Source organism: Ambystoma mexicanum, chromosome 6q (genome assembly GCF_040938575.1).
Source record: "Ambystoma mexicanum isolate Mex_15411 chromosome 6q, UKY_AmexF1_1, whole genome shotgun sequence".
NCBI lineage: Eukaryota > Metazoa > Chordata > Amphibia > Caudata > Ambystomatidae > Ambystoma > Ambystoma mexicanum.
This window is the reverse complement of record NC_090937.1, coordinates 1,368,316,266-1,368,335,365: the sequence shown is the minus strand read 5'-3', so window position 1 is coordinate 1,368,335,365 and position 19,100 is coordinate 1,368,316,266. Positions and strand designations below refer to the sequence as shown.

Below are 19,100 nucleotides of genomic sequence, written 5' to 3'. Positions count from 1 at the left end.
ACGTTTTCAAAATTGCACTCCCATTTTGTAACTTGCGCAAGAAGTGCATTATTGTTAAAGCAGAATTGCATAAAGAGATAAGCTACTACTACCCATCAAGCCCTTTGGAAAATGAAAGCACCTAATGGATGGCATTCAATGTCTATGATGCTAAATACTAAATATCTGTACACATTCTGGAATATTCAAAGCTATGTGGAAACAGCAGCACAAATCAAACCTATGGCAGTTATGTGCTAAGCAAATACCAAAACCAATAAACATGCTTCTATGAACATTGTAATAAGTGTAGCAAGAACACTATACACTCCAAATGAATTTACCTTTTCCAGAGCTCCTGCTGGAACAGTGGTATTTGTATAGGTGCAATAATGACAACCTGCTTCATATCCAAGATCATTAATTTCCTCACAAGGTTCCAACATTTTACAAACTGGTGGCAAGTTTTCAGAACCTTTCCTTTCTAGTGATCGGTTTATATTACGTTCAAGACACATGTCTTGCTTTTTAATTGGAAAAGTTCCAGACTCTTCTTGGGAATCCAACGAAGTCTGTGCACTCTTTTCCATACCAGATTTCTTTAATCTGGGAACAAATTTGCCAGATTCAAGCTCCAACTTTCCATAGAAGTGGCTTTCATTTTCTGCATCTTCTTCCAGTGGTTTAAGATCTGCTTGTGGATCTTCAAACACATCGCCCTGTGAAAGGGCAGGAATATTTGACTCATCTTTTTCAGATTCAAATTCCGATTCACTACCTCCACCTGGAGACAAGTCAGATGTAGAAATCGGGCGAAAGTGAGTCCGAGGGGAAATTCTAATAGCCCTGTACTGTGTTCGGTCAACACCGCATATCCTGGGATGAAGAACATCAGTGTCTGAATCAGAACACAGTATAGACTTCGGTTTGAAGCTAGGGCTGAAGGAAGCAATTCCTTCTGGCTCAAATGAGCACTCTACATGAAGAACTTGTGAAAATGGATTGTTCATCTCAAAGGAAGAAAATGAATATTCAAGACCTGGCTCTTCGACTTGAAAGTTTCCATGGGCCCCTATGAAGTCTTCATGGAAGATAAAAGAGAACCCTTTATTTAATCCATTTTCTACATTCTTAGACTGCTCATTCTGCTCAAAGGAAACAAAGGGTCTCCATAACTGTCGGTGCCCTGGTGCAATGCTGTTTCCTGGAGTCATGAAGACATCTGTGCCAGCTATTGTCACTACATCAGGAGCTGCACACTGCAAAAGGCATCCTTTCGTATTGCTGGGAGGAACCACAGCCCACTCACCGTCACTGTTAAATGTTTTTAGTTCTCCATACACACCACCTAAAATAAAGGAGTTTTCATTATCCTGGTTTATATCCCAAGGTTTTGAGGGCATAGTGTAATCGCCACAGTCAACCTTTGATAACTCACTGGAAACCAATGTTCTTTTCTCTACAGTTTCTTTCTGACCCTCCCAAAGATGGTATTCTGATCGTTGTACAGCCTTACTAGGTTCTAAGAATGTTTCAACGTTTGCTTCAGTATCCAAACAGCAGCAGCAATTATTCAAATCAGAAGAATACAATGGATCTTCAAGCTGTGCTACCTCCAGCATTGCTACAGGACTGCCTGGCATATTTGTCCAAATATCATTAAACACCCCTGAGCTGTAGTCCTCTTTCTGTTGAATGGTCTCACTACAAACGTCTGCAGATTCAAAACCTTCACTTTCAGCATTCTCTTCTAGCTGAATGCCACAGACAGACTCCAGTTTAGACTTTTTTTTATACGTTAGCGCAGGAATCACACCAATTGCACCTTTATTTTGCTTGCAGTTCTCTTCATGCAAAAACTCTAGAATTTCTTCTTCTAAATAGCCCGAAGAAACTATAGGAGCAATATAGCTCATATCATCAGCACTAAGCTGTGTGGAGTCATCTAGCTGAATATTTAAAGTCTCATTGTCTGAACGGGTTTCTTCAGAATGAGACCAAGGGCTACAGGTTCTCGTTGATAAATTGGAACAATGTTCGTTTTCTTCAAAGGCACTATTTTTGGTCCATATTAGCAATCTAGATTGTGTTTTCCCAAGGATGTTGGTGCTGCAACATGAATCTGTATTTTCATTACTCAAACTGAGGGAATCAAATGAAAATGGTAAGACAGTATTGCTACACTGCACTTCAAATACTGAAAAACAGGAGTTGAAATTAGATAGTTCATTAACGTCTGAAAAGAACTCTTGATCACCAGGAAACATGTGTGTATCTAGGATTGTGCTGTCTGAAATTGGGGAGGCCCTTAATGGGGACTCCCCTCCAAAGCTTTCTCCATCAGCATCACCAGAGCTTGAAGAAGAACAGCACTCCCAAAACTGAGCTAAATTGCTAAGGTCATGCAAAAACATCCCCTCTCCGCCAATTGAACTTGTTGAATCAGTCCATATTGCACTTTCCCCATGCAACTCCACTCCATCTAATAATAGGCAACAGTCTGTCTCAAATTCTGCTTTGTCATTGCTTTTCTGCCGAATCATATTTAAGATCCGACTTTCTCCTTGCATCTTATCTGAGGCACCAAGATCCAATATGGATTGATCAATATCCACTTCATAGAAGTGTGTTAGTTCTGAAGGATGAATGTCATCCAGATATGCATCCTCAGAATGAGGACATTTTGAGGTCCCAGTGAGGTCATTAGCCTCATCTATAACTGCAGGCATTTCTACATAGTGACCATCAATGAAAGTACCTGCTGCGAGGTATGTTTTATGGATATTATGGTGACCAATGCAAAGACTGTGCACAGATTCAGACAATTCTTCCACAGCTTCTGAGGTTATATCCCAAATATTCTGTCTGTTCCTGTATGATGTCTCCAGTTTGCTTTTTCTACTTGGTGGAACAAAGTATTCGGTTATTGGTTCAGTATACCACAGTGGTTCCTCTTGGTATTCTTTTTCGTTTCGGTTTTCTAAATGATTTCCTTCATTGCCAGCATCCTTTCTTCCCAATTCTTTTAATGGCCGTTTCCCCCATTTCCCCAGCTGCTTAACACACCCACCACTACTGCTACTGCTTCCAGTATTGATTTTGGATTCTATTTTTTCTTCAATCTTTGTTGAAAATCTGTTTTGCCCATTCCGCCCCTTCTTGTTCCTAACTTCCCGCATTTTGTGTCTAACTTTATTACATTTGGAAGATTTTAACTTCGATTGATTCCCACTGGAACTTGAGCCAGCCTCACTGGAACCAGACGACCATGAACGAGGGCGTGGCTTTCCCTCAAGCTTATAACCAGCTTGTTTCTTGCAGAAAGCAGATTTATCTTCCACTGTGCCATTAGTGAACTGGTTTTCTTTTTCACTTTTATTTTTTCTCTGCTGAATTCCTTCATGTACAGTGGTGGCCAATTCATTACTTGCGACTTTTGTTGTTTCACTTTCACAGTCCTTTGGAGAAGGTGTATCGGTGCTGGTTTGCGGAGCAGTGGATGAAGAGGAGGAGCTGGAGTAAGAACAAACTTTGGACTTGTTCCAGACAGTCATAATCTCTTGCAAGCAAATAGGCTTCTCAGATAGTGGTGGAAATGCTTCATAGTACCTGAAAGAAATAGAAAAGGCAACATTTAAGCCAATGAACCATTAAACTCAAAACAATTTCAAAGTTAAGCAAGGCACAAGCATTATTTTAAAAAAAAAAAAAAGCAACAAAACATTTAAATAATCATACTTCGGAGGACTTGTAGCACTGTACTTTATTAAGGACAACACTTTTCTGTAGAAGTTTTAGGTTCAAACTTGTTTAATATTCATATGCTATGCATTAATACTCAATCTTGAAATCTACCTAAAATACAAAAAGGTTAATTGTTCGTCTGGCCTGGGCATACCTTTGAGAGACTCCTGTACATGGTCTACCTGAATCTCAAAATGCACTATATATCTTCAAGTTGCTTTTACACCAATCTTCCTAAATTGATGCATAAAACTACAAATCTAATGCATGTACCTTGTTGACTTTACAGCACACGCGTTCTTTATTTGGGCTTCTAACTCTAAACAAGGTTGATTCAGGCACTATTCAACAATGAGGGTTCATCTGACTAGAACAATTTTAAAACATACAAGGCACATAAAAGATTCATAATTTCATATATATGCCAATCTTTCACCAGGAACATTCCATTCAAGGGGGTAGGGCATAGGCAAGAAATAAAAGGGCCTTCATCGTGGCAAAGAAATATTGCCTTCCACAGTATTCCCTAAAATAATTAAGATATTCAGAATAGAGGAAATACAAGGGCCTTAAGTGAGCAGTTTTAAAAGTGCATGGCCATCCAGCATCTTTACTCTGTGGCCATTAACTTGCAATCTGCTGTTTCTACGGTCTGCCGGACAGTCGGAGGCTCTGCCCCCTTGCCTTCCACCAGTCACGTGACCACTGGTGACTTGGGCAAGCCACGTGACTACTTATCTGCCCAGGGGGCAACTTAACAACTAAAGTGACTCTTGGGCTAGGTGGGTCTGACGTCTTTATTGTGCAGCTGGTACCTTGCCAAACGCTGTTTCTCCGGTCCCTGGGCGGGTCTGAGACTCTGTGCCCCACCCTCGACCAGTCACGTTGTACCCTCCATAATAGTGTCAGGGCTGGGGGTCTCGCACCTGGCATCCGTGTCCAAGGGCGGGTGTTGAAAGGGTGCTGCAAATTAGCTGTTTGCCCCTGTAAGTATCAGCTCGCGCCCAGTCACCTCTCCTGTTACAGTAATTTGGTTAGGCTTACCATTGGTCATTGCCCACTATTAAGTTCTTTGTTCAACTCTCAATTTGTTGCTTTGCTACTTGGGTCTGTTGTATGAATATTCCTGTTTGTACTTACTTTTCTAGATCTAGACACTCTTACCGCCTAGTGTCTCATTCCAACTGAATCTATAGTACCATTCAAGATCATCTCCCTACTCCAATTAATCTAGAGCTTTGGAATGTTTGTTCCATTTTCTCACAAACCTAACTTGTTTTGAACCTTTTCTTCTCCTTTAAACTGGACTTCATCTGTATTACATGGCTCTGCCACTTTGACAGCTACTCCTGCAGCGCTAACCTCTTCTTGCTTCTCTTTCTCACTCACCCAGACTGACGCGGCCTGGCGGTGAGACTGGCGTGCTTTTCCATTCACATATGAGTCCTTTCTCCTCTTATTTCGCCTTCCGTTTGAATTTCAAACCCTTTTTCTGCCCATGTTCCTGCCACTGCACTGGTAATAGCCCCCAGGTTTCTTCAGATCTCTTCACAACGACAGACTCCCTATTATCTATATTTTCCTCCCTTTATTCTTGGAGATTTTAATATTCACCTTCTCCTATCCAAGCCTTCCTCTTTCCCATTGATCTCGATTCGTTCTTACAACCTTAAATTAGTTCCTTCACTCAGTAGTCGCATTAAAGGTGGGGTCTTAGATTTGGTCTTCATTTCTGCCATCTGCTGTCCTTGATCCTATTCAGCCCCCTGTTCTCACTTCTGCTGACCACTTTATGATTTCTCCATCTTTTCTCCCCCATCCCCTTCCACCCGACATTGGCTCTTCATCTGTCATTTCTTTACGTCGTGATACACACACTATAGATAACTCTACCCCAACTGCATCTATTTCTTCCTATTTAACAGATCTCACTGATTCCTCCACCACTGATCTGGATTCTGCAGTCAATAGGCTTAACTGTACCATTTCCTCATCTTTGGACTCCTTGCGCCTGCATCCTCATTCATATCAAGGGACAAACCTCCTTGGCCCTGCGTTTCCGATTGACTTAAACAGAGTAGTCCGCTTCGCGGAGCTGAACGTAAATCGCATACAACTGCCTGCCAACTATTCTCTGCTCTTCAATTTAAACAAGCTAAAGCCAACTACTTCCAGAATCTAATTGAGTCCCAGGGAGCTTCTCCCAAACTTCTTCATTCTACCTTGAATACATCTTTAGTTCCTCCCTCCCCTGATCCTTCTGCTAGTTCCTCTTTCACACCCAACACATGTGGCAACTTCTCCCTTTCTATAATAAAGAAAATGAGACATTCTCCAACCCTGCAGGATGCTACCATTGCTCTTGTCAAATCTCATTGCTCCAGATACTGATCATTTTCCCTTACAGTGGCTTGCTCTCATTTCTCAGTGTCATCCTACTTCTGCTCCCTTTGATCCCCTATCAGTTTCACTTATCAAACTTATTCTTCCAGCCCTAGTTTGTTTTGTCTATTCTTTTTAATTCTTCTTTAGGCTGTAGTTACCTTGCGTCCGCAACTAAAGCTGCCACCATTATTCTGCTCCTCAAAACAATCTTTACATCCTACTGAAGCTTAAAAATTTCCACCCCATCTCTCTCCTTATTACTAGAGTGACTGGTCTTTTAGGAAAGACTGTTTTTTGCAACTTTCCCAATATAGTCTTCTATTCCCAATTCTTTTTATCTTGTCCTGACTTTTTTAGGGAAGTAAAGCCTACGGCCTCACTTCCCTTTTGCTCATTAAGGGGAAACAGACTAGTCTTTTAGCCTGTCAGCACTGAGAAACTTTGTTTCTCTTTTGAATTCTTGTATTTTTACATTGGACACAGCACCATACAGTTCCAGTACTTTTGTAACTCCAAAACCTTTTATATTTGGCATGTTTGGCTATTAGATGGGCCAAAAGACAAGCTGGTTAAGCATCTTCATTACCGTTTTTGCTTTTTTCTTGTGCACATTCGCGTCAAACGCATATGGTTACTACACATGGCTAGAACCTCTAAAATGGCCATGCCACAAGACCTTCGATTCTTCTTTGGCCATACTGTAGTTTGGCACTCTTCCCGTCTTCTCAGGTCAGGAAATACCATATAGGGTTATGCACTTGCCCGGGAAGGTTGTCAATTTCGCAGGCTAGGAAGCCTTTGTTTGTTTGTGCCACAGAAAGTGGGTGGGACGTCTAGTCCCAGTCCACATCCATGGCGCCAACATGTCTACTGCTGGGGCCAACGTGAAAGCAATATTTGTCCCGAATTGGACAACCACTGGCTATTTGCATGGTGCAGCTCTTTTCCATTGGTGGGTTTGGCTTCCTTTCAGCTCCAGGTTTAGATAGATCTGAGAAATGGCTGCAGAAGTCGTCCTAAGAGTGTAGAATCCTTTGACGAGTAGCCAGTTGACAACAGCTTCTGCAGTGGGTCAAGATCCTCTCCAGTGATTGGCCAGGTGAAACCCTGCTCCTCTGCCTGATCTCAGAAGACCCTTGTTGGTGCTTCGATCCAAGGACTAGTGGGACCAACTAGTCTCAACGCCTTGGGGGTTGCATGCCCCTTTGGTAGTGTCCCTAGATAGCCCGGTGGACGGACCAGCTCTCTCGTGGGCTACCTCTCCAGAATCATCACCATTCCACATTCAAGCCAAGAGCTTTGGTTGTTACCAGCATGTGACTTAAGTCGCCTTTTCCCAAAATGTAAACTTTCTAGCATTAAGGGAATCGGTCCTGGAGCTTCTTTTTTGACTGCGACTGGATGGACACCTGTCATCACCTGCATCGCTGAAATTTGCCATCCTCTGAAGTTGTCCTGCATTGCAAAAGTCTACATTTCTTCATCAACTGGGCTTGAATCTTGCAGTTACACCTGACCAGAAGAAACATTTGGACCTGCAACCCTCGCACCCGGACAAAGGACAGAAGGCTGCGCACTCCGCGATTCCCAGACGATCCAGTGTGAGACCTGGGAAAATCAAAGTCAGATGTGCCTATCCGCAATAGGATAACACTGAGTGCAAAGCCCTGTGTCCCCTAGGTCCCTCTGTTGTCGTCGAACCTGAGTCAAGTATCCTTTACCTGAGTTAGCCTTGAGTATGGAAGAGCGGATGTTAGGGAGAATTCTCAGAAATGTGCCAATCCCCTTCTACCTTAGAGACCCCCAGCTCTTTTGCTGGACTTTAAAATTTCATGAGAGTCAAAAAGTCCTAATGTGATTTACTTTCTATGTTCTTTTTAACTTTGGAGTCTGACAAACTACATAGGCATCATCTTTACATTGTGCCACTTAGCACCTTCAGTGCAGTGGCCCAGGGAAGTTTCTCATATTTCCCAAAGGTTTAAATACCTTCTCTTGGTGAAACTACTGTTTCCAAGAGCAGTGAAGTGAAATTGACTTTACTTACAATTTGTAACCTTCTAGACCCAGCACACACTATCTTACCATAGGGTGCTGGAGGGGTTACTAAATATCCCCTTTGCCCTATATTTTTATGTTACCCTTCCTAAAATTAATGGCTGGTGGAAGTGGTTTACTTTTTACTACCATTGTGCGTTTTAACGCGGGCTGCGTTCGCAGCCACGTTAAGGCACCCATTGGTGCCCATTTCGTCACAATGGCCCCGGTATTCTTTTTCCGCCATTTCTGGTCAGGAAGGTCCTTCTTGAGATTTAATCTGCGCGCCAAACTAGGTTTGGTATCTTTGTTTCTTTTGTCTTTGGCGGGATTCATGAATGAAGCCTGCCTCTGGCTCCAGTAAGTCTGGCAGGGGCAGGAAGTGAGGGAGGTGCCTGAAACTCCCTGTGCTTAACCCCTTGGTTACAGGAATGCACACAAAGGTGATTGGCCGGCTGGCTGTCCGGCAAGGACAGCCACCCTGCTGTGTGATTGGCATCTAGGCTGAAATGAATGGGAGAAACCTGCATAAAAGGCAAGAACTTGGAAGAGACGCCTGCTACAAGTACTGGACTGTTGGTTTGCCCGGTGAAGCCCTGCTGCTGTGCTGAAACTCCAAATTTGTATCGACAGATAAGCCCCTGCAAGGATGACTTCTCCCCTTGAGTTGGTGGGACCAATCAACTCAAAAGTAAGCCACTTAGACATCCTCTCGGAGCTGGTTGAAATTCCACTGCGGTTGCTGCTGGAACCGAATAGCCAGGGAGAGGAACACCAGATTGTGTGCTTTTAAGCTGGTCAAGAGCTCCAGGAAGATTCTCTGGACTACCAGGAAGCAGGGCTGACCGAGCCTGAGCCACCTCAGAGTGCTGGACCCTAGATGCAAGGAAAGCCCATCTCGACAGCCAGGAACCACAGTGTTGCCATTTGCGGTAGACGCAAGGAGCTGAAACACTGAAGTGCCACTTGTTTGAAGATTGCCGGTTGCGGTTGGTGAACGTCCCATTGCTGTGCAGGAATCCCCAGACGTCCTCCCTCTTGTCCCCATGACTGAGGCCCAGGAACACCAGGATCTGCAGAGCAGCACAGGAACTGAAGTAATCTGCGGCCCTTTTTCTTCAACCTAAAGGTACTGTACAGTCCAAGAGAACTCACCTCTTGTGTAACTGCACTTTTTCTCTGTTGGTGAGACCTGTTGTGGTTGCTCTGTAGAGTTGCCGATAGCTTCTTTACTTCACAAGCCTAAACAGCTTGTGGCCCTGCTTTGAATTCTTCTATTCTACAAAGACTTCTAAAACTGCAAGACTTTTACTTACCTGCAAGAAGTGCTTCAGCTCACCTACTTTGCCCAATTGACTTTGGCCTAGCCTGGCTCCCTGAATGATTCTTCTGCCCTCTGACATAGTGTTTATCCTCCTTCCAGAAAGGGGTTAACTAACTTTGCATTGGGGGCTACCAAAAGTACTTCGCTGCTTCAGAATATTTGTGTGATCTCTTGTTCCGTTCTAAAAACTAAATGCAAACAGTGGTATATTAATGTCCACAGTGTCCTAGCTACTAAAGTCACGTGAGGGTGTAGGAAGTGTTTATGTGCCATCCCAAAAGGGTACTTACTCATTTAGAAATATTAAGAGTGATTTTGGATTGTTTTTGCTTGTTACTATTATATTGCCCCCTTCTGAAGAAGACTTTCCTTAACTGAATGTTAAATACATGTATAATTGTTTAATCAGGAAACTGTGTGTAAGAGTTTATTTGAATACTTGTCACTGTGAATCTCCGTGTAACTTCCCCTACAGCTCACATTGACCCCTCTTGAGATAAGCCTGGCTGCTCAACACGCTACCAACCTGTGTAGTACAGACGTATACCAAAGGTTGGGTTCCTATTGCCAGGATGTCAGGGTTGTTGTAGTGCACCCAAAGGGTACTGCATACACTCTTGCCTCACACTGGTGGCAGGCGATGAGGATCTATTGTAGAGTTCTTACCCTAAGAATTTACTTTGCTTTTGTTCAACTAAAAACCTTCACAAGGCTAAGCTCTACTAGAAAAGCAATTGTAACATGCCAACTATGGATAACTTCAGTCAGGAAGCCCTGATCATTTTAAGAGTAGAGCAACTGACAGAAATGTGTAAAGTCAAGAATCTCCATGTTAAATGAAAGAAAAATGAACTAATTGCAAGATTGTTGAATCATCAAAGTCTGGGTAGTAGGCCTGTCACACCTACTAACCTAGGAAATGTGGAAAATGATATTGGGGATGACAATGCAGAGTCTAACTCCAATGTCTGAGAAGAGCCAGGAGAGGTAGAGGAGGTCCAGGATGGGAGCCCCTATTTCCCTTAACAGGTCATTTTGCCTCAACCTTTAGCCACTGGGACCCCACAAGGTCCATCACCGAGTCCAGAATTTGTGTCTCTTGAGGAAATTAGACTTGAATTAGAATTCAAAAGATTACAAATCCAAACTGAAACCAAACATCAGGACATCAAACTAAGGGGAATGGAAATGCAACATGCTCTTGAAATGAAGAAATGGTCTCTTGAAAACGTTTCTATTCCAGAATCTTCTAGGTCTTCCAGTCCAGAGAGACCTTGCATGCCTAAAGAAGCAGTGCGTATGTATGATGTGAAACCTGATATTTTGGATTGGTTGGGTGCTTTTGAATATAACTATGGGATTCATGGTTTCACAGGTAATCGGTTGATTCATTGGCTTTTGTTTAGGCTCCCTCGGGTTGCAACAGATGCTGTAATGGAGGTGGGGGAAAGATTGGAGTATGAAAATGTGAGGCTAGCTTTGATAGCTAGATTTGGGAAAACTCCTTCCCAGTACGTTAGGTGTAGGACCCTCAAAAAGACAGATGGTACCCATTGGGCTACCTGGGTGTGTGAATATTTGAAAAACTTAGATGGTTGGGTTAAGGGTTACAGAGTGAACTCCGTTGAAGGAGCGAGAAATCTATTTCGAAGGGATTGTGTCCTCCGACATATTCCTTATCTTGATAGATCATCTCCAGCTTGCTGGCCTCAGAATTTTTTTTTCAGTAGAGGGCGCTGCGCGTCGATGTCCCTCGAGCCGATTTCCCTCGGCAGCCTCCGTATCGGCGCCGACGTCATCATGCATCCCTTGCTCAGTTCCGTTTTTCCGCGCTTCGTGGGCCTCGGAATCGCGTTGCTCAGTTCGTTAGTCAGAGAATATATTCTTCATTATTCCTCTAGAATAAACTAACTCTTACTCGATGGCTTCCTCATCCGAACGGACGACTCCACGGTCCGGCTTCAAAAAATGTCGAGACGGTGGAAAGAAAATGTCGTTGGCAGGTCCTCACAGGATCTGTTTGTGGTGCATGGGATCGGAGCACCAATGTTCGGACTGCATGTCCATGACGGCGAAAGCCTTGAAGGAGCGTAAGCGGAAGCTTGAGAGAGGTAAGACAGTTAAAACTCCTTCGAAAGTTTCCTCGGCAGAGTCGAGACATTCGGCTCCTCGCTGACACAGGAAACATTCTCGGTCTAGGTCTCGAAGCAGTTCCCACCACTCTTCGAGATCCAAGCATTCAAATAAGACGTCGAAGATCCCCTTCCTCGTCGTCTTCTGTTTCTCCGGAAAGAGTCACTTGCCACACAAAACATAGCTCTCAGGCTGAGTGGGAGGAATTCCGTAAAAAGGATGCTTAGCGTCTTCGAGAAAGCAGCCTCGAACCCCTCGAAGAAAGCTGAGGGTGATACCATGGGTGAAAGACCCGAAAAATCTAAACGCTGCGAGTCGTTGCACCAGGCGAAAGAAACTACTCGAGAGCGTCACGAACCCTTGAGAAAAGGCACTGTGCCATCGACGCCAGCGTCGAAGGTCCCTTCAATGCATAAATCTGCGTCATCTACGCCATTATCGAAGGGCTCATCGACGCCGACGCTGAAAAAGAGCAAACCCACGGCCGTCACTACCTCACAGCCAGTGGTCATACCCAGATTCTCTAACATGACTTCGAGGTCGTCGACAACCTCGGGTAGGATCCCGATCCTTCGAGGCCACTTCCAATCTTCGACGCCTTTTTCAGTGTTTTCGAAGCCTTCAACGTCCGCGTCGATGTTTTCCCAACCGATTATGACAAATTTAGCCCCTTCTGCTCTGGAAATGGGATTTAAGCCATTTCCAAGGTCTGATCATTTTAGACCTTTGTCTTCAATCTATGAAGAAGGGCAGGATTCAGATCAAGAAAGACCCTTTGGGTTGCAGAGATCTGCAACACCAGAACCAGAGGAATTTACCTCTGAGGAAAAAAGGTTGAAGGACCTTAGAGAATCCTTACATGAGGCAAGTGGGTTAGATACTTCCCCAGAAATAGAGCTTGCCAAACCAGACCCAGGGGAACATGCTGAGACCCCTTACCGAATTTTAATGGCAAGAATTATAGAATTCATGGGTTGGTCTACACCTTCACCTGCATTCCAACAGGATGACCTTACAGACATCTTAGTCAAAGGCCACAGGAGGATCCTGTGGTTCCATTTCACGCTGCATTACAAAGAAAAATATTGGCTAACTGGGAAACTCCTAAGGTTATCCCGGTGGTTAACAAGAAGTTATCAGCCAAATATAGGGTATCTACTACTGACCCTGAATTTTTGTCTAAACATCCAACATCCAACTCCAGAGAGTCTGGTTGTCCAAGCAGCAACTGCAGCAGGCAGTAGATCAGCATACCCTACTGTTCCACAGGACAGGGATGACAAAAGATACGACTCTATGGCCAAGAAAGTTTTTTCTGCATGTAACATGGCGTTGAAATCTATTAACGCTACTTGTACGCTCGCAAGGTTCAGCCATACACTTTGGGAGTGTGCTTCATCAGCGGCTGACTGCCTCCCAGAGGGAGAAGAAAGGGAAGCGTTTCTAAACATCATTAAGGATGGTAAAGACGCAATATGCGAATCCTTTCAAACTGGCATTGATTCTGCTGACCGCATCAGTAGGGCCATGGCGGCAAGTACTACAACCCGCAGATTTGCGTGGTTGCGAAAGTCTGGGTTTGCTCCAGATGTACAAGCCAGACTTTTAAATATGCCATTTGACGGCTCTTCTTTGTTTGGTAAGAAGGCGGATGACAGCCTAGAAAAGTTACAGACATCCAAAGCAGCAGCAAAATCCCTGGGTGCTGCAATCCGCCAAACGCCATATCGCCCCCTCAGGAACCTCATCGAGAGGTAAAGTCCTTTCGCTTTTATTCCGCATTTGGAAAAGGCAGAGGACAGTCGGTTCAAAGAGGTCAAAAAAGATGCACCTGCATCAGCCGCCTCTAAATCACACTGAGGACTCTCCTCACAAGACACCAGTAGGGGGCAGGCTAACTCAACATCTGACGGAATGGCAGGCTATTACGTCAGATGCTTGGGCATTGGAGACAGTTGCCCAAGGTTACTGCCTGCCTTTTCTATGCATTCCTCAGAGTCATCCACCGGAGAACAGCTCTCGGAAAGTTCCAGATCCGCTCCTCTTGAAGGAAATTGTAGACCTGCTGGAGGAAGGTGCCATAGAACCGATACCTATAGCGCAGAGGAACAAGGGCTGCTACTCCCCCTACTTCCTAATACCGAAGAAGGACGGAGGACTGAGACCTATCTTGGACTTACGAGAATTGGACACGTTCAAGATGGTAACTCTTTCTCAGATCCTTCAGGCCCTCCAGCTCCAGGACTGGCTGGTATCTCTGGACCTTCAGGATGCTTATTTCCATTAGCCAATCCATCTCAAACACAGGAAATACGTGAGGTTCGCAATTGGCGGTTCTCATTATCAATTTCGAGTTCTGCCATTTGGGCTGACCTCCGCCCTGAGAGTCTTCACCAAGCTAATGTCGGTAGTGGCTGCAAGTCTAAGGAGGGAAGGGATTCACGTCTACCCCTACCTGGACGATTGGCTGATCAGAGCAGTATCTCCGGAACAAGCTTAGATCCAGCAAGATTATGTCTGCCACTTCCTTCACAAACTGGAGTTCTCCCTCAATTTAAAGAAGTCACAGATGATACCATCACAAAGACTCCAGTTCATTGGAGCGGTCCTGGACACTTCCCTGGGAAAAGCCTCGACACCAGAGGTGAAGGCTCAAGATATTCTGCAGATGGTCACCAAGTTTCAAAAGGCCCAACGTCTCCCAGCCTTCGACTTTTTGAGGTTGCTAGACCTCATGGCATCCTGCATCTCCCTTGTGCCAGAGGCTCACCTGAGAATGAGATCTCTTCAGTGGGCACTGAACTCAGTGGTCGCAATTCTCAGGGAGAATGACAGACCTTCAGGTTCCGGACAAGGTGGCTCGAGACCTTCAGTGGTGGGCCTGCCAGGAGAACGTCTTGAAAGGAGAACTGTTTTGGCAACCATAGCCGGAGATAACAGTAGTCACAGATGCCTCACTCACGGGGTGGGGAGCCCATACCAACGACTTGACCATCAGCGGTCGTTGGTCTCCATCGGAGTCCAGACTACATATCAACCTGTTGGAGCTGAGAGAAATCAGACTAGCGTTGAAGGCTTTTCTGCCATCTGTACAGGGGAAAAATGTCCTGAAAATGACGGACAACACAGTGGCCATGCACTACCTCATCAAAAGAGGAGGCGTAGGATCACTGCCTCTGTGCAGAGAGGCGATGCAGCTCTGGTTTTGGGCAATTCCAGAAGGAATCTCTCTATCAGCAGTTCACTTAGCCGGAGAGAAAAACTTGACAGCGGACGCTCTGAGCAGGCAGAGTACAGTCTCCCACGAGTAGGAACTAGCTCAGGAAGTCCTTCAACCAATCTTCACCCTTTGGGGAACCCCTCAAGTGGATCTGTTCGCCACCAGCATCAACAGGAAGTGCGATCAGTTTTGTTCACGGGAATTTCCCCCGAGAGGAGCTCTAGGGGACACGTTCGTAGTGGACTGGGAGTTTCCACTTCCATACGCGTTTCCTCCAGTCCATGTCATTCCTCAAATGATCAGAAGGTTGAGAAGGTTCCGGAAAACCATGATCTTAATTGCCCCGGACTGGGCCAGGAGAACGTGGTACCCGGACCTTCTGGACATGTCCATCTGCCCACCAATTAGTCTTCCACTCAAGGAGAATCTTCTCTCGCAGAAGGGAGGTCAGGTTCTCCATCCAGACATCAGAACCCTCAACCTTCACGCTTGGTATCTGAAAGGTTGAGATACAAGGATTGGGACCTCCCAGATGACGTCATGGAAGTGTTGCTTTCGGCAAGAAGGCCAGCAACAAAGACTTTATACTGCTGCCGTTGGAACTAATTTTGCAGCTGGTGTAGAGAAAAGAATTTCGACCCCTTTTCATGTGGTACACCAACAGTGTTTTCTTTTCTACTCTATTTGGCAAATTCGGGCCTTCAGGTTGGCACTATCAAGGGCTATCTCGCAGTGCTATCGATCTTCAAGCGCACTGCAGAGGAACCATTGTATTTCAAGTTACCCTTAGTAATACAATTTCTGAAGGGATTAACCAATGTCTATCCTCCAAGACCATTCCAAGATCCCTTATGGGACTTAAATTTAGTCTTAAATTTCCTGATGGGTACTCCTTTTGAACCACTCCACTCTTGTTCGCTAAGATTTCTCACCCTTAAAACTGTCTTATTAGTGGCATTGACATCTGCTAGGAGGGTGAGCGCATTACAGGCTCTATCTTGTAAACCCCCTCATACAATTTTTCATAAAGATAAAGTTGTCCTACAAGTGAAGCCTAATTTTCTCCCAAAGGTGGTTTCTGAATTCCACATCACTCAGAAGATTACCTTGCCTTCATTTGATCCCCCTCCCCATCCGGGGAAAGAGGAAGAAAGGCTGCATAGGCTGGACCCAAGGCGGGCTTTGAGCTTTTACATCAGCAGACTTGCTAGGATTAGGCAAGCAGACCAACTGTTCGTAGGTTACTCGGGGCACAAATTGGGATTACCGATAACAAAACAGAGCATTTCCAGATGGATTATTTTGGCCATTCTGGAATGTTATAAACTGGCAGGGAAAGAGCCTCCTCAAAATCTTAGGACTCATTCAACCAGGGATATCGCAGCCTCTTCGGCCCTCCAAAGAGGGGTACCGATTCGAGACATATGTGCAGCTGCCACATGGTCGTCTGCACAAATCTTCACAAGATTTTACAACCTGGATTCCTCCTCTAGCCAAGAGACTAGATTTGGCAAAGCTGTGTTGCACTCTGTTCACTCTTGAAGGGAAACATGGCAAATTTACTCCCACCTCCAGTTACACACCACTGCTATGGGAGTCTATCAAGATCAGGAATACGTCGGAGGACACAATCCCTTCGAAGAACAAGTTAATTCTTACCTGGTAACGTTCTTTCGATGGGATGTTCCTCCGACGTATTCCTTATCGCCCCTCCCATCCATCCCCTCAGTAAAACTTCCCTTGTGGTTACAGCTTACGCTTCTTCTGGGTCACTAACCAATTCATGTAAAACAACTGTTAACGTCAAAACAGAACTGAGCAATGGACGCTGCACGAGTCTATTTATACGCATGACGACGTCGGCGCCGATACAGAGGCTGTCGAGGGACATCGACGCGCAGCGCCCCTACTGAAATTTATTTTCCGAGGCCAGTAAGCTCGAGATCTATCAAGATAAGGAATACATCGGAGGAACATCCCATAGAAAGAACGTTAACAGGTAAAAAGTAACTTGTTCTTTTGTTGGAATCTATTTTTGATGGCTGCTCTCCTGAGCTGAGACAGCACTTGGATGACTCAAGAGATTGATCGCAAGAAGCTAGCATAAGCTGCTGACTTGTGGGTTGCCAACAGGGCCACTCACAAGGATTTTGGGGCCACTCATAAAACGGATGAGGGGGAAGCACCATAAGAAAGATGATGAAGAGAATTCTAAAACCTCCCATCCAAAAAAGGGCCACACACATAAGAAGGGTAAGCCATTTGGGAAACCAGGTCAGTCTAGTGAAACCTTGTGTGCTTGACCAGAGGGAGGTCAGCAGAAGCCCCCATTTTTCAAAACATTTGGTAAATGTTTAGCTTGGGTGTCAACTGACCATGTGAAAGGGGATCCCAGATGTAAGAGTAAACATTAAGGGTTCCACACTGCCTCCTTAGCCTTAATCCCTGAGGGACAAGTTTATATGCCAAGTGGAAACTCATCTATTGGCTGAAGACCCCATTGGAGTATCTTTAGTGTCCCTGGGTCTGTGGGAACAGCAGAATGTAGATGTGTATAATTCTATACCAGATAACATAAAAGAATACTACAAGGACAGTTTACATGTGAATGGTCAGGAGGCCCCAGCAATTAGAGACACTGAGGCCAGCATTACAGTGGTGGATTGTACCTTTTTCAAACCAGAGGATGATGTTAAGGCACCCAAAGGCCCCACTAAGCTTGCTGGAGGCCCTATCCAGATGGTTCCAATACTATCAGCTCTCATCCAGTGCAACAATATGACTGTAAGAATACCAGTCAATGTACAAAGTGAGGTGCCTGGGAGAGTCCGGTTGGGGAATGACTTAAAAACTCTTGTATCAGTACCCCCAGGCCTCCCAGTAAAAGGAGGCAGGAGCAGACTAGGAAGGCCAGAGAGCTCACATTAAATGACTCTCAGTGGGGTGTTACAGAAGAAGCCTTAACATCCAGTCCACAGGAAGGCAAACCTCTACTTCCAGGCAAAAGGAGACAAAGGGGGAAACTGGAGGTCTCAGAAAGCAAGAAAAGTAGCATTCCTGTGCACCAAACCAGGACATCCCTGAGAGGACAGCCGACAGTCCCACCTGTGACTCCTCCATCCACTGAGGCCGAGTGTGAGGTTCAACCAGAGGATAGTGAATCAGCTATTAATGACAGAGCTGGAAGAAAACCTTCACCCCCTGTTGGAGATCTGGATCCTAAAGACCATCCTGAGCTGCAGACTGTTTGCAGAAGGTGGCCCCTGAATGGCAGACTTCAGCAGAGGTCAAAGAGTGTCCTACTCTTGAACGACCTCGGCAACAGGCAGCCTGCCCGCTGGAAGGGCAAGAGTCAGGGAAGCACAGGTTGTACTGGGAGGATGGACACCTCTACAGTGAACCTATTGAGTCTACTCCGGGGGACTACAGAAGACTTGTAGTGCCTCAGGCGGTGAGACCACCGTTCCTACAGTTAGCCCATGAGAGTCCTTTAGCTGTCACTTACGTTTTAAGAAGACCAAGGAAATGATTTCTCTGTATTTCTACTGGCCTAAGATTGGAGCCAAGAACGTGGCACCTTTGGTGCCCCTCCCACCAAAGGTGCCACCCTTTTGAGAGGGTAGAAATCGACATTGTCGGTCCCTTAGACCCTCCCATATTTTTAGGCAACCAATTTATATTAGTTGTGGTAGATCATGCTACTACTATAGCTTCTTGCCTTGAAATGTATATTCTTTTAAGAATGAGTCTTTGGTGGGTAAGTAAGCAGGTGAAGATACTGTAATCTTGAAGGGCTTAAATTGATTCCTATGTTGGAGAGATCTCTTTTTCCAATTAGTCTTGTTTTTTCTCTTTTCCGCAGGTTCTAGGAATTTGGGAAAAGAATTACAGCTGCAGAGTTACTCAGGATGAAAAAACATTTTAACCGTAAGTTTGCCAATACAGAGTAACTGTGGCCTTCAAGGTGGAGCGCGGTAACAACCATGAGGCAACAAACTGAGGAACCTTCAGGTACGTAAATGCTTATTAAACGTCTTCACTGTTAAACTGTTAAGTTTGTTTTTTAATTAAATACCTTGTGTGTTGTCTGCAGGTTTTGGGAAAGCTGAGGAAAAGCACTTCGGAAGATGAGGTGGCTGCGGATAAAACGTCTGACTGAAGATGCTGCAACTGCGAGCGAATAAATGTTCTTAACTGAATAGAACAGCGTCAGAGATAACTTCTGTCAGGTTAGTCTCTTCTGTGAACATTGGTACTCTGTAGCATTTCGTAAAACTA

At 44.9% G+C, this 19,100-nt stretch overlaps 1 protein-coding gene across 4 annotated transcripts in view; it reads right to left on the bottom strand.

Moving 5' to 3' along the window:
- KIAA0232 (KIAA0232 ortholog) overlaps positions 1 to 19,100 on the bottom strand; it is an 813,590-nt gene that overhangs the window by 379,545 nt on the left and 414,945 nt on the right. For all 4 annotated transcript variants that reach the window (XM_069631995.1, XM_069631994.1, XM_069631997.1 and 1 more), the window contains one exon: positions 324 to 3,588. In XM_069631995.1, coding sequence (XP_069488096.1) covers positions 324 to 3,588 — 3,265 coding nt within the window. The remainder of the gene's footprint in view (positions 1 to 323; positions 3,589 to 19,100) is intronic.